General features: G+C 46.4%; 2 protein-coding genes across 5 annotated transcripts in view; one reads left to right on the top strand and one right to left on the bottom strand.

The window, feature by feature from the left end:
* timm50 (translocase of inner mitochondrial membrane 50 homolog (S. cerevisiae)) overlaps positions 1–3,177 on the bottom strand; it is a 33,576-nt gene extending 30,399 nt beyond the window's left edge. The window contains exons 1-2 of one of the 2 annotated variants that reach the window (XM_061680902.1): positions 2,703–3,177; positions 1,386–1,548 (exon numbers count right to left, since the gene is read on the bottom strand). In XM_061680902.1, coding sequence (XP_061536886.1) covers positions 1,386–1,548; positions 2,703–2,894 — 355 coding nt within the window. In that variant the 5' untranslated portion in view covers positions 2,895–3,177. The remainder of the gene's footprint in view (positions 1–1,385; positions 1,549–2,702) is intronic. The other variant, XM_061680901.1, reaches the window with a different exon arrangement.
* Positions 2,684–20,999, top strand: clip3 (CAP-GLY domain containing linker protein 3). 3 transcript variants are annotated; one of them, XM_061680899.1, is made up of 15 exons: positions 2,684–3,073; positions 3,566–3,694; positions 9,614–9,999; positions 10,646–10,785; positions 12,911–13,004; positions 13,080–13,241; positions 13,315–13,433; positions 14,905–15,141; positions 16,731–16,866; positions 16,956–17,099; positions 17,561–17,692; positions 18,696–18,819; positions 18,890–18,960; positions 19,043–19,115; positions 19,207–20,999. In XM_061680899.1, the coding sequence occupies exons 3-15, from the start codon at positions 9,624–9,626 to the stop codon at positions 19,259–19,261; spliced, it is 1,863 nt and encodes a 620-aa protein (XP_061536883.1). In that variant the 5' UTR covers positions 2,684–3,073; positions 3,566–3,694; positions 9,614–9,623; the 3' UTR covers positions 19,262–20,999. The 3 variants fall into 3 exon arrangements, with proteins under 3 accessions (XP_061536883.1, XP_061536882.1, XP_061536884.1); XM_061680898.1 differs by having other exon boundaries at positions 2,685–3,073; positions 9,611–9,999; XM_061680900.1 differs by lacking the exons at positions 2,684–3,073; positions 3,566–3,694; positions 9,614–9,999; positions 10,646–10,785 and adding an exon at positions 12,010–12,267.
* The last annotated feature ends 2,754 nt before the right edge of the window (positions 21,000–23,753 follow it).

Genomic DNA, 23,753 nt, shown 5'->3' with positions numbered 1-23,753 from the left:
ACAAACAACTCGCAGCGCATCTTGGATCAAATCAATAAAATATCTTTTGTTCAATCGCTGTGTTAGGCCAACGGGCTTAGGGACTCTTTGGAGCAGTCGTCCCCAACCGCCGGTCCGCGAGGCATTTGTTACCGGGCCGCAGAGAAAGAATGACCAATTTATATAATTTCTGTTGTATTGCAATTTGCGTGTCAATGTGTTTTATTTTTGAAAATTGACCGGATCTTCTCCGCCGCACCAGCTGCGCGTCTCAATTGACACGTCGAGACTGCACAGAACGCTTCCGTTTCCGGCCGGCTCGAACGCTTCTGTTTACGCTCCGAGCGGCCTGGCTAACGGCGGCGGAGCTCAAAGAACGAAATAATTTCATAAATTAATTCAGCTCATGACGTTTACTGAAAAGATTTGTTCTTTTGAACGAAACTTTCGTGAACGAAACAACACTATATCAGGAGTCCTACTTAAAATACGGGTTTATCGCAACACTTAACTCTCACACACAAAGTGCGCTCTGATACAGATACAGTCGTAGGTCGCTGCTCGACACAGGCAGAACTACTTTTACGGAGTTCAAAGTCTACTCTCATTGAGAATGGAACTGCAGTCAAGAACTCCGACCACCACTCCTGCATCGCCCCCACAGTGGACGCACCACGAACGGCGAAGGAGGAAGCAGAAGCGAGGTAAGCGCGTGTGTGTGTATATGTATATATATATGTGTGTGTGTGTGTATATATATATATGTGTGTGTGTGTGTGTGTGTGTGTGTGTATATATATATAGTGCATATAGTGCTCATATCACAGTTTGCCTTTCTCTCCCCGCATTAAGAATGTAATCCTGCGAAATAATGTTATTTAATAAATGTACCTGTAATCTGATAATATATTTTCCCAACTGTACTGGACTACAGTTTAATTTTTTTTTTTTAATGCTGAATACATAATGCCGGTACATGTATTCCGTGACATCTGTCCAAGCCCGTTTCCACGTACCCCTGGTTGGGAAACACTGGCCTCGGAGATTGGTTTCTCTGGAAAGCTGAGTCTTTGTGTCAATGTATATAAAATTGTAAGCGCATCCAAATTTCAAGTGTAATTCGATGTTTCACCTTCCCAGCGAGCTAGACTTACTACAGGCTCCAAAGCGCAAAAGAAAAGTGCGCGATGGGAGAAGAAGCGGAAGGCCAAATCTGACAGCCGACGCCCACTTTTTAGGCTTGCTCCACCCAGAGCACATATCTGGTGCGCAAGAGGCCCGGAGAATATGCGCAGCCAGAGACGGGGCAACTGTGCGTTTTTTCCCCTCCTATGCACATGGGAGACTACGGCCTATTGGGAACAAGGCCGGAAAAACGAGAACAAGCGGTCGACGTGTGCGCTCACCAAATATGTAGACGATGCTGACGGCGCCGCCCAGGCCCATGAGGCCCGCCAACCTGAGCACCATCTTCTTGGCGTAGGCAGTGTTCTCCTTCTGCTTCTTGTCGCCGCCTGCCTGCTCGCCTCCGCCGCGCGCAGCTTCCACGCCCTCTGCAGGAGGCTGGCCCTGCAACGCAACATATCACAAGCGCACAAACTCACTGAAAATATTTTAGCTTTGGCATTTATAACACATCCATGAATTTAGCATCAAATAATAAGTTGGTTGAAAACAAAAACAAAAAAAAAAGCATTATGCATGATGCCAATACAAAATATGCATGTGAGGTGCAGATATTGCTATTGTCGACTTGGGGTCACCATTGTCACGTTTGACAGTGTAATTAGTATCTGTGACTTTGAATGTGTGTGGCTTTAAAAAGTGGGGCCCGGCCTGGTGAGTGACAAGGGAGTCAGCGAATGAGAGTGTCAAGTTGGCTGACTGTTAAATGGCTAACGGTTAGTCAGTCAGTTGTGGCCATTGCCTTGTGCTTGCTCGTGTGGGGTTCCGTCTTGTCTTTTCATAAGTGAGGAGTGTGGTCTTAGACCTGCTCCATGTGTAAAGTGCCCTGAGACAACTTTTGCTGTGATTTGGTGCTACATAAATCCATTTGAATTAAAATAGGATAGATATGTGGGCGAAAGTGCAGGAAAGAGGACACCGGCGGCTCTGCTCTTAACCTTCACGCAAAACAAACCTTCGGTGCCAAGACAACACATGCGAGGCCTCCCACACATCAGATGACGTTTGAACTCACCAGCAGAGCAGAGAAGTGTGTGCGTGTAATTTTACAGGGACTTAAATGGCACACGCATCCTAACTTTATGCCAATTGCCATCCGTAGTAAGCACACACACAACGTTTATTTCCCCAAAGTGTTTGCTCTTACCATGGTTAAACCTACAGAAATTGTCGAATTGCAGTTAGTGACGGTGCTAACGTGCTAACAGTAGCCAACAGTCGGGAGTTTCATTCAGTGCTAACATGCTAACAGTAGCCAACAGTCGGAGTTTCATTCAAACGTTGGTGGACACACGGGAAGACATAGTACACTTGTGGCTTCTCTAGATACGACGTTTATCGTCCGGAGGTGTGGACTGCATTCTTATTTTGGAAGTAAATTAAGCTAACGACAAGTTGGACATGCTAGTAGAACGGTTTGTTTTACAGACCGGGACGTCTCGATTAACAACGTCGCGCTTGAAATCAGCCGCATTCTCTCGTTCCCACCCCCCGATGTTGACTCGCTATCAACATCGAGCGCACCCTGGGCGCCTCACCTGACTCTGCTGTTGGAGCCGCTCCTGGAGAATCGCCTGAGCCAGACCCCCCGTCGCACCGTCGTGCCCGGCCACCGGTTTGTCCGTGGACAGTGTACGTACTCCGTCCACCGCGGCGACCGCACCGCTGCGGAGCCTGAGGAGGCCCCGGCTCGCTCGCACACACATGGGGAACGCACACGAAGCCGACATCTTGGATGGCAGTTACCAGCGAGCGCCTTCAAGTCTTCCACTCCGAGCTAAAGGATAAAACCACCCGATTGGTTGCAGCTCGTGAGTGGCAGGCGTCACAACTTCTCAGCGAGGGAGAAGGCCTCCGAAGGACGGCGAAGTGGGCGTGATCTGTCTGTACTGGCCAATCACAAATTAGAGTGAGTCTGACCTTCGAATGCGACGCAACTCCACCATGTCGGTTGAGGGCAAAATCCCCAAAGTTCTTGTAAGACCTAATATTGGTTTAGGGAAGAAAAAAACTAAACAATATTGGTCTCACAGAGACCAATATAAAGGTTGCACAGTTAAAATTTAATTCATATAATATTACAGCAATACATTGATATTTAAGATCAACTGTGCCTTGATTGCCTACTTGCTTGACAGCCTGATTTAACGTGTATGTGTATAGAAGAGGTGTCTTCTTTAAACCAGATGATTAATGTTACGTAAATGCATACATACATAAACTATATGAATGTAGTTCTTCCGGTTATCACGAGAGTGCGTGTGCGCGGAATAAATCTCTAAGCGTCAGCAGCAGGAACAGTTTTTTTTTTTCACTCGTTATATTCCTGCCAACATAACATAAAAGTATTGCATCATATAAAATAAAAGTATATTTTGAGAGAGAGAGACATCACCAACAGCATCACCATTCACCGCCATCCTCCTCCTCCTCCTCCTCCTTTTCATCATCATCATCATCTTCATCTTCATCGTCGGTGTGGTCTGGAGAGCGGATCGTCGCCTTTCAGCAGCAAGTGGCTTGTTTTCAGGTAAAACAATCCTTATTTTCCTACAATTAACTTTGCGATTGATGGTCGCGTTTGGAGCGCTCGTGTCCGCGTTGGTCGTGTGCGCGCGGTCACGACGACGAAGAGGAACACAAAAGCATCCTGAAATAATCATTCCCAAAAACCTCGCGTTTCTCTTCCCTCTCAACCTTCACAAAGCATTTGGTCAAAACAATATTTCGTATTCTGCTTTACGATCGTTTTCCTTTTGCTGCGCACGTTGGCCTCCAAAGCGCCGCGTTGGATGATGTTGTTTTGTTCGCCTCCAGAAAGGCAAACTCGGCCGTTAGAAGCGCACACTTTGATTTATGCGACGTTTTGTGCATGTGTGAGTGGTCGTGTACATGTAAAATGGAGGCTGAGAGGAGATGGAGGAGGGGGACGCCACAGCCTCACGTGCACAGTATGAGTACGAATGTACGCATGTTCAAAGATCATAGCAGAATCATGTGCACTTATTTCTAAATCCACGTTCCTTGCATTCTTGATTCATAATTCGTACTGTAATCCGTAGGCCTACCTATGATGTTTTGTTCATTTGACGTGGAAAAGAAGAACTTAGTGCAAACCCCAATCGGCAAGCTATTGCCACTGGCCGCTTCCATATCGAATGAGATTTGAATCCCCAAAGATGACGTTGGCCTTTGGTGCCACCGTCAGAGAAGTCATTTCATGTCACGTTTCTTCTGGGTGGGTGTGAGCGGTCTGCGTAGGCCTTGCCGGCCCGTTTTTAGGGGCGCTGAAGCGTGCGTCCCTGAAATCGATCCCATCAATTTGAGAGATAACAACCTGGAATAAGTGTAAAAGCACAATACATGGACTCAAGAATGTTTCGTGTCTGTGTTTGTAGTCCATTTTGGGGGGTGCCGAAGCCCCCCTAAAATCAATCCCAGCACCCGTAAACCTCTCAGTTCGGTTCGAATTTGGACAGTTTTTCTCCGGCTATTCGAGCTTGTGCGCACATTCGAAAAACGTGCACGTCGGCGTCATTGAAGACTGCGACTGGGATTGAGCGGTCACGATCGTCTGTGCGTCTGCAAAGTTGTAAAGAGTAACAGTGTTGATTCTGTTTGACTTGAATGTAATCCCGCTTGATACGTGAAGCATAAAGTGGGCATTTGCGGCGATAGTCATCATTTATCCAGGCGGACGGTTCATTTGTGACACTCGTCAATGACGTGATGTCATCTTTAGTGGACGTCTCCATGAAATGCTGTCATCGAGGATGACGGGTCTTATTTCCCCCCGAACGTTCCTCCCGCCTCACTCGCCTCGATCCTCGATGGAATTTGCGGTGGGAGGAGCTAGCGTGGAAACAGAGGAGCTAGGACCTCTGAAGTTCCAAATATAGAAATGACACGCAGCCTTTGTATTGGTGTTAGGCAAAATCGTTTTATGCCATCGCTCCGATAATGGACGGGGATGATGGGCCGGACAAAAATATTCGATGGCCGCAGCCCGAGTAAACACAATCATAAACAGAGCACAATAAAGTGTTGTTGCCTTGGAACACAGCATAGGAAAACAACCATGGACAATGAGCCGCATGCTGCTTCACCCAGCCCCGAGACAAATACATGCTTAAGTGCGCACACGTTGCAGCATTTGTCATCATTGCAGCGAACTTATTTGGAGACCAAATTAGAAGGAGGAGTCCGTGCGATGCAGCCCATTTGCACGTGCTCGGCGGTCCACATATTAATGTCGTCCGCACGCGCCGCATATTAATCACATAACTTCTGTCTCCCTTTGCAATTTGCACGTCGTCGGCTGGATTTTGTTGGGGATTTGCCGGAGAGAAAAGGAAAGGTTCCAACAAATAAAAGGTGGTTGCCGTGGTAGCCGGTCGAACGCGAGCATGATTTAAGAAGAGCAGGGGCGCCGTAAAAGGGAATTTCTTTGGATTATGATTCCGTATTTGATGAGATTTGCGCGCTTGCTGACGCATGCGCTCGTGTTGCGTAAACCGAGTTGTGTTCAGATGGCCCATGTCGCGCGCGCGTTACACTAAAGCACATAAGACTCATTTTCATATCATTTGATCAAGAACTGTAAAGACATGGCACACTGAATTTCAGTTTGGAAATTCAAATTGATTTGGCTGTTATGAGTATTTGAATGATTGGCAGTTGTTATCTATCAAAAGGTCATCATTGTTTCTAAGAAGAAAAAATAAAGTAATACTTTTCAAACTTTGAATGCCAACGCGAAATCCGCATTTGATTGTTTTGTGACGTTGCTGATGACTTTTTGACTGCATAGATTTTTCTCCTATTGCTTGATTTGCCTTTTCCACGATAACTAACACAAATGCAGCGTTCCCCTTTTTGCTCCTCTTAGACACGTTACTCACGCTGTCTTTAGCGTTAATTCACTGCAGAGAGCCTCATGATGTGGTTGCAGCACACCAGAGGGATCTGCGGCGGGCCAGCCATTTTGCATTCACGGAATAGCAGACAGCAATATAAATGCTGTTTTTTATTTGTGAAAGCGTGGTAACTATTGCACGTCTCTACCGTGATTACGATTGTATCAAGGCAAGAGTGTAACGGCTTGAATGAGTAGTCGGGATCATTTGTACAACATTTCTCACACCATTTTTATCAAGCTGTTGATGTCTTTACCGTTATGCAAGAAATGTATTTCAAAGGGCCACCACCAGTTCCTCTGTCAATAAGGATTGCCTTTGCTATGAATGCTTCAAATTTGAAAGCATAACTAACTTTTTGAAAATAGGACTCCAGATCAAACCGAGGCGGCATAAAAAAAATGGCTAATTTTGAATATTTTTTGTCTTTACAGTTGTTGATCAAATTATATGAAAATGACCCATAAAGATACCGTTGTATGACGCTCAAACACAAGGAGACAAAGTCAGCAGAGCTTGTTTTTTGCTTGTGAATGCACTTGTTTGTTGTTGTTGTTGTTGTTGTTTTTTTTTTTAACTCATTCACTGCCAGCCTTCCCAGTTAAAATGGATATTTGACTTCTAAAGCCGTCAATGGCAGTGAATGTGGTCATACACGCGAATGCATGCTGCAACGGACGGTAAGGGTGTTGTTGTAGCATGATAGCATGTAGCTCAGGAGGCAGACAAAACAAAAACAAGAAGAGCACTGCTGTGTGTCTTTGCACTGTAGCGACATCTCCGACGCCTCCTTTCACCTGCGCCGATGCACCATTCATTCATTCATAATAATAATTATTATCACAACACGTTTTTATTCATTCATCTGCCACAGAGATAAAGCAGTGAGTGATTAGCAGGCTTTTGTAGTAGCTCTGTTCTGCCCGCGCTCTCCGTGCAGGTCCAAGTAGGGCCGGACGAGAGGAGGTATTTTACAGAAAGCACGGTCAGCATTGACAACGGAGCCGTTTTTCCCACCCATCTCGCAACCATTTTTCCAAAAGGCGACGAGCAACATGAGTGCGATCATTTTCACATTGTTTTGTGGATGAAGGAAAAAAAGGAAGGCGATCACAAAGACGCTAAGGACAACAGGCCGCACTCACAAACGACACCCACGCGCACATTCGTGTTAAAGTCGTCGTATCTGTGATTCATCAACATGTTGCTACTCTGCAAACAATAAAAACAAAAAATTAACCTCCTTAGACCATGCGTTGAAACTACAGTCATTTATAAAAACCATAACGATAACCAATGAAAAGCCAGACACTTGTCCACTGTTCACATGCTTCCAGTCTTCAATTGAACTCTTCAGAATTGGACAATACAAAATATGAGCATGTCGATGCCAGAAAAAAACGCACCTCTAACATCCGCACGCTGATGACAAGTCAATTGGCTGGTGCGCACGTGTCAGGAATCCCACATTTGCAGAGACGCTGAAGGTTTATACGGTACGTTGCAAAAGCTGCCATTTGTCCACGTCTGAAATGTTTGACCCGAGGTATGTGCTTCCGAGGCGAATATTTGGCCTAGCTCGCCTCGCCTCAACCCGACGTGAGAAAAGTCTGTGAGCGTTCTCTTCAACAACATGCGGTAAATACGCACCAGCCCAGACGTGGAGTTTCATAGGTCGTTACACGATTTCAAATGTGAAATTGAAACATGATCGTCTTTGCCTATGTTATGACAAAGGGGACAAAAGAGCTTTTTTCACGTTATCTGTCAATAAAAAAGTATTAAAGGCCTTTCCATCATTTCTGTGAAAGTTGATACTTGGGAAATGAACGGTTTGCGTTTGGCTGTGTGTGACATGGAGATGCGGCGGACCCCCGTCGTTGGCGGAGGTTAGGGAGCGGGCCGCTCCGCAAATGGCCAAAATCGGCAGATAACTGACACCCATTAGAATTGCATTAAAAAAAAACCAAATGTTTTTTTAATTTAAAACATGGGGATGAACTAGTTGGTTCCACACAAAAGAAAATGGGGGGGGGAAAATGAAATTAAAAAAGAAAACTCTGCGGCTCGGTGAGGGGGTACGTACTGTATGCAAGCGTATAAAGCAAGTCCCAGAAGGGGAGGAAAAGCTCATCTTGTCTTGAATAACTCGATTGTCATTTGCATTTTGATATTGCATTATAAGAGCGTGTCTTCAGGAGCAAGAACTTGCATTCTTGCAAAACGGGAGCAGGATTGTGTTCAAACGGACACGATGCCACGTCCGCGCCGGGAAGGGAGCGGCCGCCGCTCGCATTTCAATTTCATCACGGCGTCCATTTGCTAAGTGCGCTGGTGACTTTCAATCCGGACGTGTTTGTGGGAGCGTTTGGCGAGGAAGGCTTTTGGCCGCTGTTGTTAGCAAGCAGTCCACTGCTGCACCCTCGTGAGCGTCGTGGTTCCTTGACTTACTGTCTGATGCACAATGAAACATGACTGAGCAATTCTTCTTCTTCTATTTTTACCTCTTTATATTATATTATACTTGGATAATATCCCCAAAAAGAAATCGTCACATGAGCCGGTGCGAGTTTCAAACTCGTGGCCCGAAGGGCCAGATCCGCTCCGCTGGTTCATTTTTGTGTGTGTGTGTGTGTGTGTGTGTATATATATGTATGTATATGTATATATGTATATGTATATATATATGTATACATGTGTATGTATGTACATATATATATATATATATATATATATATATATATATATATATATGTATATGTATGTGTATATATATATATATATATATATATATATATATATATATATATATATATACACATACATATACATATATATATATGTATATGTATGTATATATATATATATATATATATATATATACATATATATATATACATATATGTATATGTATATATATATATATGTATATGTATATATATATGTATATGTATATATATATATATGTATATGTATATATATATATATGTACATATATGTATGTGTATATATATATATATATACATATATATATATATATATATATACATATACATATATATATATATATATATATATACATATACATATATGTATATATATATATATACATATACATATACATATATACATATACATATATATATATATATATATATATATATATATACACATATGTACATATACATACATATATACATACATACATATATATATATACGTATATATGTATATGTATAAATGTATATGTATAAATATATATGTATATGTATATATATATATATGTATATATGTATATGTATATATATATATATATATGTATATGTATATATATATATATATATATGTATATATATATATATATATATATATATATGTATATGTATATATATATGTATATCTATATGTATATGTATGTATTTATATGAGTTGACTGTATGTTTCAAAGTTTTTCAGAGGCCCTTAGAGGGAAATCGGAAGCGCCACGTGGCCCACAATGAAAATGAGTGCGGCACTTTTTGTTTGTGCAGCAGGCCCGCAGTCATGACAAAAGAGGAGAACCTGGAGATGCAGGAGAAGGAGAGGCACGACCGCGAGGAACAGGAGGAGGGCAGGGTCCAGCGAGAGGAGGATGAGGAGCTGACGGAGGAAGAGGAGGAGGAGGAGGAGGAGCGGGATGAGGAAGACGAGGAGGAGGAGGAGAGGGCGGAAGACGAGGACCAGCAGACCGAGGAGCGTGACGAGGAGGAGGAGGGAGGACGACGTCGGGAGCGGCAGGAGGCGACGGCGGGCCGAGAAGGCGACGGCGCCGCCGAGGGCGAGACGCCGTCCGTGTCCGCGCTCCCGAGTCCGGTCCGCGAGACCCGACGTCGAGCCGTGGTGCACCCCTCCGCGCAGGCGCCGCTTCCCAAAGACTACGGTACGCCGGACGACCGTCTCCGATACAAAATGCTGCGACGACGGCGCTCGTGTCGGCGGGGGTGATCGAGCGTGCGATCGCGCAGGGCGGCGCCCTCCGTCGGATCCCCCCCGTTGACAAATAGATTTAGCGTGTAAAATTGCTGCTCGTGTAGTATTCGGACCGGTTTCGAACCGTGAAAAAAACCAACTCGGCCTTCGGCGATGGATTTGAACAAAACAAGCCTACTTCGATGTATCTAACCGCACTATTTTCACTCATCGTTGTCGAACAAACACACCCGGACTTTCAATATCGGCGCAGCCTTACTTGCGAACCGACCGACGGGAACAGGCGACGGTGTCGGGAAATGTCGTCGTCTTCCGCCGAGATGTGGGCGGGCCAAAGTCAAACATGTCATCAGAAAACGAGCTTCGAATTCCGATTGAGTCTGTTTTGTTTTCTGCAGCCACGGTTTGGCAATGTTGACCGCATGAGAGAGGTCTGCAGCCTGACATGGCGCCTTGTTTCCAAACCACATTGTCACGGCAGCCGAACCAAGTGACGTGCCGGCGTCCTACCGAAGCGCGCCGTGTCTTCCGTCACGGCTTCCCCTTCCCGCCCTCTGTGAGTTTGTCTCCGTAACGCTGACTTTGCATCTCTCCAGCCTTCACCTTCTTCGACCCCAATGATCCGGCCTGTGCGGATATCCTCACGGACCCCCGGACCACCATCCCGGAGCTGTTCGCCATCGTGCGTCAGTGGGTTCCCCAGGTGCAGCACAAGGTGGACGTCATCGGCGACGAGGTGAGAACGCCAGCCGTGCGTACGTGCGCATCGAGTGCGGTCGTTCAGGCGGACCCGGAAACCGGACTTGGGACTTGACTCGGGACTTGGCAGCCTTGACTTCGAGTCGCAAGTCCTAGACTTTGAAACCGGACTCGGCAATCGGGACTCGAGTGCAAAGACTCGAGACGGACTTGTGACTCGCAAGGCAATGACTTGCCCCCACCTCTGGCACGAAGCCGGCACGGAGCGGGCCACGAAGACAGACGACGCAAACCTCGACGGCATTCGCCGGCCACGGAAGGTGCGATATGAGACGAACCACGAGTTGTCTGCGGCGCCGCGTTGACGTGACATTAAAGTGAACGGAGTCGAAAATGAATTGAGGTGGAAAATAAAGCGACGATCAATTGACAGAAAAGTGAGGTTGAACGGCAGTCAATTAGCCCTTAAGAAATTGAATTGTCATTCAAGCAAAAATGACGTCGTTTGCACTTTTTAGCCTCGCTTCACGAATAGCCCGAGATGGCAAAAAGGCACTACGTTTGTCTAAATGAAGCTGCTCAACTCACTCCAATGGTTCCTTGGCACAAACGCCACCAGAGGGCACCGTTGCTTGAACTTGAGCACCAAAATCGGGAATCAGGTAAGCAACTCTTTACAGGTGGAGTTGTGAAAAATAGTCACAGAGAACGCTGTCCTGCTTTGATCAAATGAAAGCACTGGCAAGTGCGACGCATGACTTCTTCGTAGTGGACCATAACATTCCATGTCATCGCTTTGAAAATGTATATAAGGGAACGTACAATCAATTCAAACTCAAAAACGTACCCGTTGAGCAAACAGTTGGCGTCGCTTCGGAAACCTCTCAGCTTTCCTTCGTGCCGCTTCTCTTTTCCAGCCTTATGGTCAGCTGTCAGTTTCTTGTTTTTTTTCCTTTTTCCCAGAGGTTTCCTTTCCAAAAGAGTCAACATAGCTCCTGAAGCCCAAGCAAACAGGTCAGCGCCAGGCTGCGGGGCTGGGGGGGGGGGGCGCCGCGGCACCTCGTTGCTCACACCTTCTGTCTCTGAGCGGTGGAGCTTCATCGGGCGCTTTTCAGAAAATCAGCTTCAATTATCTTTGAAAAACAAATCTGCCCTCACTGGCCCCATCTTGTACCTGATTTTTTATTTCTTTTTTTTAAACCAGCACACCCAAGGAAAAAGAACCAATCAGAGACAGAAGGCGTGACTGGCGACGGCACACTCGCAGCAGGCGGGCCTCTCGCCGTCTCCTGCTACGTTGGGCTTCGGGAGCTTTGTTGAAGCGATGGCGGAACATCCACCTCCCGTTAGCAACAAAAGTTCAAAAGGAGGAATCGCACAGATCCTGAGACAAAACCAGCATGAACATAAGAGCTCCCTTGCAGCGTTTGCAGAGAAAAAACTTTGTGGATTCATGAAAGTTGGCGAAAGAAGGTTCGGAGTAGACGCCTTAATGCTTCGCGAGTCTTCCCCAGTCCAAGTAAGCCACGTAATGTCTCCAAAGACCAACGAAAAAGACAAACACGGACAATGCTAGAGAGCGCGTTACCGTGGCGACCGCCCGTGTAGGCGCCAACTCAGTGAAGATGTTTGATTGTACATTCCCAAAATTCGAACTTCAAAACGGACTCCTCATTTATCCACGCTGTTGCTAAGCAGAAATGTTTCATCGCCTGTTCAGTGGCGACTGGTCAAAAGAGGGCGCTGCTGAGTGCACTTGACGCAAGGACAAACAATTGCAGAAACATACTGTGAATGATGCGTAAAATGGATGTTTTGACCTCTTGTTGTCTCATTGTACGACGCAACGTCCGCTTTAGGGAACATCGACTCGCTAAATGTTTGTCAAATCCAAACGATATCGCTGAGGTAGGCCGTTGGATTGCAGCGTCCTTTAACGTTAAACGGGGTTACTGTTAAAGGTTTGACCCCGCCCACCCCAAAAAGTGCTTGCAATTCCTCAATGTCATTATTGATTACATGTGACGATTAGAGATTTTGGTGCAGATTTTCGGGAGAATCATTCAAGTCGACGACGACGAATGATTTGCTTTCACGGCCTTTGAATTTGACACCTTTGATGCGAGCGAATGATGTTTAATGCGCGTGTGTGTGTGTGTCAGATTCTCAAACGCGGTTGCCACGTGAACGACCGCGACGGCTTGACGGACATGACGCTTCTTCACTACAGCTGCAAGGCGGGCGCCCACGGCGTCGGTGAGACATTCTGTCCGACTCTCGGCCCGTGTTGAGGTCCCGCGGCGCTGATTGTGATGTTTTGGTCGCGCGCAGGCGACCCGGCGGCGGCGTTGCGTCTGAGCAGCCGGCTGATTTCTCTGGGCGCAGACGTCAGTTTGAGGAGTCGCTGGACGAACATGAACGCTCTGCACTACGCCGCCTACTTTGACGTCCCGGAACTGGTCCGAGTCCTGCTGAAGGCCGCCAAACCCAGAGGTAGGCACGCTACGGAACATCAGGGTAAGCGAGGTGTCGAGCGACGCTCTTTTCCCATCTTGTCGCGTGGCAGTTCTGAACTCCACGTGCAGCGACTTCCGCTACGGGACGGCTCTGCACATCGCCGCCTCCAACCTGTGCCTGGGTGCCGTCAAGTGTCTGCTGGAGCACGGCGCAAACCCCAGCGTCCGGGTCAGAACTTCTTCTTGTCTTGCTTGTCAAACGAACACCAGCGGTGCGCGATACTGCGTATTTTGGTATCGATCCGATGCCAAGTGCCAGTATCGCCCATCCCGATATCGATACCTTTCAATAATTAAGGTAGACGCATCACCGAAATGCTCAATCTCAATACATTTTCCTGACCGATAAATGCTTTGTTATGTTTCCTTTTTATTATTAAAATAATTACAACCCAGGACTGCAATTCACAATAACAAAACAAGTTTTCCCCATTCATTGTCATGTCATTTGTTTCCATTAAATAAACAATGTGCACAAGTGTGATCACCGGAAAACAAATGAAAACAAATTCTTTTTCTCAGGTACTGTTCAGAAACTGCGATACAAAAATTCAATAAAATCCCCCCTTCGTTGCACAATTTTTCGAAATGATCACCTCACCTCAAATATATAACATTTAAAACAAATTATTTTTCAAGTACGGCACTCCTTTTCGCATTTCGCAGGAGCGAAACTGAAACTACCGTATCGAGCTCGTTACGCTGGCATCGACCCGATACGATCATGACTTGGCATCGATACTCTCCGTTTTCGGATCGATCCGCCCGCCGCTAACATTCCCATGAAAACGTGCTATTTTCTCACAAAACGAGTTTCGTCGTGGTGGAGTTCAAGCAAAAGTCAAGTGGACCCGAGCGGAATCCGGCAACGGAAAGGAAAGCAAGGTGCAGGGGATCGGGACCGAACCCTGCCTCGGGTAGGGAAAATCCATGAGGAATCGACACCCCTCCTAAAAAAGTTAGAATTGCCTATAGATGCCACAAGATGGCAGCAAAGCAGAGCACTACTTACTGTATGTCTAAATAAAAGTCCTCAACTCACTTCAACAGTAGTTTCTTCACAACAAGATGCCGAAATAATACTTTGGAAATGAAGGGCGTAGGTCAGTTCACCAATGCCGAACCGCAAAGAGGCCGGGATTCACTGTTAAAAGCGGACCGCGCTATTTGTGGGGGTTAGGGATTGCGCCGGACTGCAAATAGCAAAAATCTGCAGATAATTGATCTCATTTAGAATTGCATTGAAAATTAATTGTACTTATTTTTTTAAACCCAAAGAATTCTTGAATTTAAAATAAATAAATAAATAAATAAATAAATAAAAAATTTGAAATCGACAATCGACGGGCAATAAGACAGGACGACAATGATCCAAAACTGAGTCAATGAAACCCGGGAACTTAAAACAAACAAACAGACTGACGGAACAACGAGGCCCACCTGGACAAGACACGAGTGGATGGAGATAGCTGATTGGCTGATAAAGGTGCAGCAAAATGGATGAGACCAGGGTGAAATAAAAACATAACGATCTGACAAGACACAAAATTCCAGATAATAGGAGGGAAAACTTCATCGGAGCAAAACACAATGCGGAGCAAATCCAAAAGTGCACGACACGATTGTCTTCTTCTCTGCAGAATGAAAACGGCCAAGTCCCGGGCGAAGTGGTCCCCGACCCGATGGACATGAGCCTGGACAAGGCCGAGGCGGCCATGGTGGCCAAAGAGCTGAAGCGGCTGCTTCTGGACGCCGTACCGCTGAGCTGCAACCTTCCCAGAGCTACGCTGCCCAACTACGACAACATTCCCGGGAACCTGATGCTGTCCTCGCTGGGCATGAAGCTGGGCGACCGCGTGGTGCTGGACGACATGAAGGTCAGGAGCACGTACGCAGTGCAGCGTTTTGCGCTCCATTGAACGACTGTTCGATGGCGCCATTAAATGATGAATTGAAAGACTCAAAAAGACCAAGACAAATGTGCGCCGGGCCCGGCCTGAGAAAGATCACGATTTATTTCTTCATATGGTCCAATCTCAATTATTGTCACAATTTTTTTATATTGTCTTGAAGCTTCTTCAAACTGCCTGTTTTAAAGCATCTTACTAAAAATGGAAGAAGCGAGAGGGTCGTTCAACAATTGATTAACATATGTAAGTAAATTACAGAAACTGGGGGGGGGTGCACAAGGTGCACGAGTTTCCAGTCTCGAATGAGACCCAAAATAAGGAGGCAAACGGTTTTTTTTGCCCTCCGGAGGGAAGTTATTATTTTGATTTCGATTATGATGCTACATACGGTGTTAACATTATCACTACTCGCAAATTTGCGTCATTTTGAATTATAATACCGATGACATGGTTTCGAGTTAAAATATTGCACGATACACAAAGCATTTACCAATCTTGAAAATATCAGGACTGAAGACTCTGATGAAATGTCTCGCTCCCAACACTCATCACGGCCACTTTTGAAAACAACATGACAGAGGACGCAAGTGATGGCTGCTTTGCTCGCGTCCGGCGGCCGAACTGGTATCGCTACGTAGCATTTGCATGTACGTAGCAGCACTTGCACAGCAATAGCACCGATGTGGCGTTAGCCTGTATGTAGCAGCACGGAAGTGTGACAGGCGCATTTGACGCTTTTCGCACGCTCCATCACCCGGCCGGCGACGAAGCGACTGGCTCCGCGGGAGGACGGCCGAGTCGGACGGGGCGTCTCGCTATGGCGGGGGCGGCCTTTCTGCTTACTCGCACAACTTGCAAACGGAAGTGGAGCAGGAAAACGGTCGACTCGGATTCATTGAGGTATTACGCGCAGAGCTGATCACCGCGATCGACCGGAAATTTGTCGCGATCATTTAATCGCCCAGCCCTACCTTGGAGTCATATCGGATCAGACCGTGCTTTTTGAGGAACACTCAAACCTGTAATCCGTTGCTGCTTTTTCCACAAAATTACAGTAAGACTTTAACTTCCGAGTGCCTCAACTTATAAGTTTGTGGATTTACGAGCTGTCGCTTGGTCTTTTTTTTTGGGTTGCTCGGAGTAGCGGGCCAAAATGTTTGTTACAAGCGAGCTTCAGATATGTGGGCCCTGGAGTGAAGTGGAAGAAAACCGGCGCACTTAAGGTAGTGTCATGCACCAGAGAGAGACGCAGCTGCCCATCCACTTCGGCCACGCCCCTTAAAGGCACATATCAAACGCACCAATACTACTGGATATACATGTTGTACATGCTATTTGTCTTAATTACAAACGCGTAATAATGTCTCCTCACTTCTTGGCTATTGCAATTCTCTCTCCTCGCCTACCTCAACAAAACGTCATTCGACCGCCTCCCATTATGTCACAACGTCACCGCTGTGCGTTCTTGTCTTCCGTGGACTCTGATCCCGGATCACCTGCCTCCACAGAACCATCCGGTCGCATCTCTGAGAGGCATCCTCGTATTTGTCTTTCAGACCGGGACACTGAGGTTCTGCGGTACCACAGAGTTCGCCAGCGGGCAGTGGGTTGGCGTGGAGCTGGACGAGCCGGAGGGAAAGAACGACGGCAGCGTCGGCGGCGTTCGTTACTTCATCTGCCCGCCCAAACTGGGTAACATTTAGTCGCCACGCTGCTTTACCTCTGCCGTGAAGAATAGCGATGCAGAAGGTCTCAGTGTTCTTGTCTCTTCTGTTCTACAGGGATCTTTGCTCCAGTGTCAAAGATCGCCAAGTCGGCGGAGCAGCCCGTCTCCTCCGTCACCTCCACCCCCAGGACCCCCCGCCTGGACCTTGCCTCGCGCATTGCCGGGAAGAATAAGAGAGAGAAAGAAAAGAAGGAGAAAGGCAAGACAAATGTTTCGGGTCCTTCCGGTTCTGCTCACTGATGGTGGAGTGGTACACTCGCCTGCCAGAGTGGGTTCAGTTGCCACTCAGTGACCGTGTGAATGTTAGTGCGAATAGTTGTCTGTCCTTGTCTGTATCCTGTGATTGACTTGCAACCAATTCATAGTGTAGTTCGCCTTTCGCCCAAAGTCGGATGGGATAGACTCCAGCTCCCCCGTGACCCTCAACAGGATAAGACAAGTGAAGTGTATTTGTTTCGCCCTTAAGGGTGTCACAGTTGGCAATGATTGATGAGGTCCCCAATTGGGCAAGGAAAAACTCAAAACCCCATATGGAGAGAAAGGAAACCTTGAGAAGGGACCGCAGATAAGCGGTACGCAAAATGGATGGATGGATCTATAGACTTGAGATCTGTCCACTGAGAAGAGCAAGTGCTGACTGGGCGTGCTGTGTGTTGACAGCCCTTAAGAAGAAGTCGTCAGTGGTCAGTCTGGATCCAGAAGGACTGAACGTTGAGGTTGGAGATCAAGTCTTGGTGGCCGGGCAGAAGAATGGCATCGTGCGCTTCTTTGGAAAAACAGACTTTGCTCCAGGTAAGCTTGCCGGGTTGAGGAGACGAGAAGGGATGCTAAGTCTCGCGCCCTTCATGCCTCATACGGACTCATGACTCCTGAGACTCTTGAGTATGTTTGTGGTTGGGGAATAGTTCCAATTTGATTCGATCAGAGAATGAAAACGTCAGACACGGCCATCTTCTTCGGATAAGACAAAACAGTGGTAGTCAGTTAGAGACGGTACATGTTTATTAAAAATCATTGGGCATCACTTACAAATGAATACAAGTGTCAAGAACGGAACAGTGGAGAGGACCCAAAAATGCACGACTCCAAAACAAATGGACAGTTTCAAAAAGAGAAGTTTAATATACGGGCGAGGTCGGTACACAGGCAGGCAATCCAAAAAAGGCGACAGTATCCGAAAACCTGAGGCAAAAAGGCCAGGTCGATCATCGGAACAGGGTCGATCTAGTCTTACTGTGAGTCTGCGACGACGTGGAAACGAGGACTGCCGGAACGCGACGACAAGGTACGACGAACCGGCGACCAGAAAGAAGGAGCCGCGAGGTGAAATGCGAGGGGGTAATTAGGCTGAACGAGGCACAGGTGGGCGAGAGGCTCTCTGGAGCAGGTGCGGACGAGGCGGGGGGAAGACAACAACCGCAACGCACACCCATGGCAAGAAGAGACGCTTGGAAAGGTATTCTTGGAACAACCACTGCACACTTCTTGACTTATTAAGCATTTGGACACTTACCCACCTAAATATTATTGAAGTCAATATTACTCGAAGAAGAAGTCCCTTTTCTTAAGGATCTGTCCTCACAACATGACTGCTTCCTAGCTAAAGCAAATACGTCGGTGTCTATCGCAGCACAGTCAAACCGCAACCAAAAATTCAGCAGCGTCATCCTGGCCCAAGAGGCTCTCATAGAACTCGAGTAGTATTGGGGAGATTCGGTTTTTCACGTCTGAGGTTTTGATGAAGGATGCTCTAAAGTGGATACCACAAGCTACCTGCCACATTTACTTCCCGCAGGTTTGTGGTTCGGTGTGGAACTAGACCAGCCCACCGGCAAACACGACGGCTCCGTGTTCGGGGTCCGCTACTTTAGCTGCCTCCCCAAGTACGGCGTGTTTGCCCCGCCCTCCCGGGTCCAGAGGTAAGGGGGCTTCCTGTCTGCTGAAGTGAAGTCGCACATCAGCTTTTTATGGTTGGTGTTGTTCTTGCAGGATTGGAGGACCTAAAGAGAGCTCACAGAACGAGCAGAACTCTCTGGTGAAGAAAGTCCACCAGGTCACCAGTGAGTATCCCCGAAGAACCGACTGACAGCTGCACCTTGTCTCGGATCCGATTTGATTGACATGTTTGGTGTTTTGGTGCAGTGTCTCAGCCCAAGCGTAACTTCAACAAAGTTCGTTCTCCTAAAGATCTGACCTCCGAGAGCTCCATATCCAGGTAAGAGCAGCCGGCAGGATCATTTGTCACAACCTGAGGTACCGAACCTTGTGGGAACGTCACCCTATTCCCTCGTCTCGGTCTGCTTCAGGTTGCTCTTCTGCTGTTGGTTTCCGTGGATGCTGCGGGCTGAGATGCAGTCCTAACCACGTCCTTCTCCTCTCCCAGCAAATCTTCTCGCTGCCTATCGCTGTCGTTGTCAAACCCGGTGAAACTTCCTGTCCCCTGCTCTCGGCCCGCATTTCTTCTCGGGTGTTTCCTCACACTCTCGCGTTCTTCTCTCTTAGCCGTTGGAAATCTTTAGTGCCTTGTTGAAATGTTGATCAAATGTTCTGCGTTCCTGCTAACATAACCCACACCACCGCCCTCACCCACAAGCTCCTCTATAGTTAGCATCTCACCGCCTAGCTGGCTGGTTTTTTTTTTTTGGCCGCTACCTGTTTTGATTTTACTGCTCCACATACTCCAGTGAGTTGGGTTGGATGTACAAAAGCAGCCACTCTTTTTTAGATCGATGCTTTGTGTTCATCCGTTGTTGTTTAGTTTTTTTCGGCCATCTCATGAAGCTGCAGCGTTAATCATTCGCTTACAGCGCCACCGCCGTTGCTTCTTTTGCGACGTGAAAAGCGAAGGAAGCCTTGCTACAGGATCATTTTTGTTTGCCGGTTGCTCGTAAGAGAACAAGAACGTCCCAGTTCTCCCAACCTCCGTAGCTAAAGCTAGCAGCTACGCGACTCCGTCCGTCCATTGGATAACTAAAGTCCAGAATGGAAGTATGAAGAGCGACTTGATCTCGAACGAACCAGTTAGACTAGACGAGACTATTGTAGACTTGATTGAAATCTGGTTTTTCACCGACCTGTCGACCAAAACTGCTAAGCGAGCCAAAATCTTTCTGCATGATGACAATTACAAAAGTGTTTCTGCGTTGCTTCCTTTCTTTGAAAGAAGTTTCAATATTTTGCTCAGGATAATAGCAACTTTTCGTCAAGAGAAGCTTCCAGTAGACGTCTTTAGGTCATCTTAAAGAATCGGCATGTTTCTGAAGTCTGCAGCCTTATTAACGTTATTAACGAAGTCGTGTAAGATGGTGTTAAATGAAGTATTAGATCGAAAATGCCATTTGAGCATCGGTTTCACGCTCATTTGGACCATCAGAAAAGTCCCGAAAGAACTTCACAAATAAGCTGCTCTTCGCTGATAATGGATCTGCTTGGAATTCAACATTATACAGCTTTCAGCTTCATCTGCTTGGGCCACTAGGTGCCACCAGTGAGTCACTAGTTTGTCGTTAGTTCTATATTGTGAGACATGCAGTATATATATATATAAAAATATATATCTTGTACACAACTCTCCTGTTGAAGGGCCACAAGGCCACTGATGTAGTACTTCATTTCAAGTAAAAAAAAACAAACAAATCTAGTGTCATTTCTGTATTTGGTACAAAGTCATTAGTTTCACAACAACAACAACAACAAAATTTGTCTTGTTAATTTAGCGTGCTGTCATTATTATTACTCCTAGTGTGAATGACCTGTATGATGACTAAACACATAAGTGGTTAATAATGACGGGTTTTGTCCCACTAAGCTAAAAACAAGAACAACAACAGTGTATATATATATTGTTTTATTACCTCACCAAGTGGACTTTTGGTTCTTAGTTTTTTTTTTCAGTGTGTTTTGTTCTTTCCATCCAGTGTGTGTGTGTGTGTGTGTGTGTGTGTGTGTGTGTGTGTTCACTGCATGCTGTGTACTGTAATTGTGCATATCTCCTCATCCTCTCATGTTGGCATTAGCATGGAAATGCATCCAATGATATTAACAGCTGTTGTAATTCTGTCAATATTCTATAAAATAAAAGATTCACTGTTTTTTTTAATGACCTGCCATTGTTTTTGTTATTTCAGCGCTGTAGTGCGGGACGATGCGACAATTGTGCCTAATGATGCAACAGTAAGAAGAAGACTCCTATTTGCTTGATAGACACCAATGTCAGAAATGTTTTCCTTCAGGAACAAGAATAAAAGAGCAACAAGTGAATTTGAGTCAAAAGGAACCTTTAGTTGGCTAAATAGTTACAAACATTCCCAAAGTTATCATTATGCAGACCGTTAAATAAAATAAGTTAAAACATGACGGAGAGTATAGGCCGACACGTGTTTCATGCGGGACAACGCGGTTGGCGCGTCTGTGGTTGGCTGGCGAGCGATGCAGGGTGTATCCCGCTTCGCTCAACCAAAAGTCAGCTGAGACACCCTGAACATAAAAAGCAGTCCGACAACACGATCGGATCCCGTTTCATGCACTGCGAATTTCGACGTGTCTCGGCTGGACCTGAATGCATCTTCAGCCACGTTCGCCATGAGGATGATGCGTTACGGGGCGTCAGAGGAGTGCGCTGAAGGCTTTGTTCTCTGCTGCCGGTTTGACCTTTGAACTGCCGCACTGGCGTTTCCTGCGTGCGCGGCGATTCTTGAACCAAACCTACACAACAACAAAAAAATAAGATGAGGTCATTTTGTTTTGGTTTGGTTTTGTTGTAAATGTTCAAAAAATGAAAAGCAGATAATTGGACAGTTGACCACCACCGCCACAACAACAACACTCCTACTACGACTATTGTACTGCTAGCATTTCTACTACTGCTAGCACTTATGCCAAGTCGATTGAGCATTTTTTCCATATTGTTGCTACACAGCTTAAAGTCGTGTTTTTGTCCTCACCTCGAAGATATGTAATTCAGTGCACTAGTGAAAAGAATCTCTTGTGTCTCGTGACTTGCGTCTTGTCCGTGTGCGCCTCGTCTCATCAGTTTGCTTGGATTTAGTTTCGGTCGGCGTCGGATCTTTGTCGTCGCAAGTCACGTTTCCCGAGTCACGTCGTGGTGAGTGTTTTGTTTCCTTGTGTTTATTTTTTTTACTTTCAAATCTTGTTTTTCGGGGGGGACTTTCACGCAGTACAAAACAGTTGATTGCAATTTGTCTTTCGAAAAAGTATTTAAAAAAATATTTGCATGTTCTTTAGGCAGGCTGGAATGGACGAGATGCAGTCCCATTAATGTCAATGGGGAAAGAGGATGGACCCAAGATTGAGCCCTGCGGCACGCCAATAGAACAAGCGAGGTATGAAGACAGCGAATCACCAATTTGAACTACTTGCCTGTTTTCAGTTTGACACATAAAAGTGATTTGAGATGGCACCAGTGTAGTCTTTGAAAAGAAATATGTGACCCGAGCCACGACAACTCACCCTGACGGTCTCCTCGCTGAGGTTCGTGCTGACGGCGGCCCGCGCGCGCGCTTCCGTCGTCGGGTAGTCGCTGAGAGCGAACAGCGCCTCCAAATGGTGGCGTTGCGCCGGCGTCAACACGGTCCTCATCCGGGTCTTTTGATGCGCGGGTGCCAAAGGACGGCCGGGGGGGGGCCGAGGTCCGAGGGGGCTGTAACCGTGGTAACTGCACCATGACAGCACTCCTGTCCAACCGAAACATACGATTGCATCACTATGATGACTGACATGACAATTGGAAGACATTCGACATGTACAGTGAGCAGAAAGCTACTACTACTCAAACTACTACGAATACTATCATCGCACTACTTCTACTGCTAGTGTTTTGACCAATCACCTGTTATTCGCAAAACCTCAGCTAATTTGTGGATCTTTTCACCCCATCCCCACTTTTTCAAATTCTTTCCCCCCCGAATCTTTTTTAAAATTGCTGTTATTAGGGAGCATCAATTATTATTTGTGGACTTTTGGGGGGGAAACCTAACCCCCGTTATTGGTGCAAACTCGCACTTATTTTATTGATTTATTTTTTTAAGATAGCAGTTTTTAGGGAGCACCAATTCTTCCAAAATTAGTCGTAGGTAGCGATCACCCGTTATTCACTTCATGCTTCGCTTATTTGCGTTTTCCCCCAAATTCTTTTACATCGCAATTATTAGGCAGTGTCAATTATTCCCCGTTTTTTTGGGGAACCAATCCCGTTAGCCGCAGAAAGCGACGCTACGTAGCGGTTCTTTTTGACCAGACAAACAAAACAACAAAAAAAGGCGAATCAGCTGGAGGCTGATTGGCTTTTTGTTTTTTCTCTCTTCTTTTTTCCATGGCAACTATTCGGGGGTGTCAAAAGTTTGCTGATTTTTTTGCGATTTGCAGTCGGGCTTGGTCCCCATCGAATCAACTTTCTGCTACTACCACCGCTACTCCTTGTACTATCTTCTACTACTACTACTACTGCTGTTGCTAGTATTTCTACGAGTACTCGTACTTGTAGTATACTACTACTACTACGACTACTGCTGAATGTAAAAACTCGTGCGTTATTATGACGGAGATACAAGATGATAACATACAATTATGACATATTTGAGGCGTAAAGTCAGCAAAAAACTACAAACGATGACTTGTATTCTATACTAATAGAGCAGAAAAGTACAAAATACCTGCGCGGTCCGGGCCGAAGGAGACGAACACCGACGGGTTCTGGTAGAAGCTGGCAGGTTGTCTCAGCCCGTACGGGTACGAGGTCGACGAGGGAACCGCGGCGCCGGTCCAAGTCCCGGTAGCGGCAGAGGAGCCGGTACCGGTACCGGTACCGGCGCCGGGCCTCGGGACGAGCGCGTCC

This window comes from Phycodurus eques, chromosome 7, assembly GCF_024500275.1.
Source record: "Phycodurus eques isolate BA_2022a chromosome 7, UOR_Pequ_1.1, whole genome shotgun sequence".
Taxonomy (NCBI): domain Eukaryota; kingdom Metazoa; phylum Chordata; class Actinopteri; order Syngnathiformes; family Syngnathidae; genus Phycodurus; species Phycodurus eques.
The sequence above is the reverse complement of the archived record's forward strand: the minus strand, read 5'-3'. Positions and strand labels throughout refer to the sequence as shown.

Bases quoted from the DNA above. Each gene is read 5' to 3' on its own strand.
- clip3 (XM_061680899.1), top strand. From the start codon at position 9,624: ATGACAAAAGAGGAGAACCTGGAGATGCAGGAGAAGGAGAGGCACGAC. The intron at 10,000-10,645 runs GTACGCCGGACG...GCATCTCTCCAG, and splicing joins GCCGCTTCCCAAAGACTACG to CCTTCACCTTCTTCGACCCC. The intron at 13,005-13,079 runs GTGAGACATTCT...GGTCGCGCGCAG, and splicing joins GGCGGGCGCCCACGGCGTCG to GCGACCCGGCGGCGGCGTTG.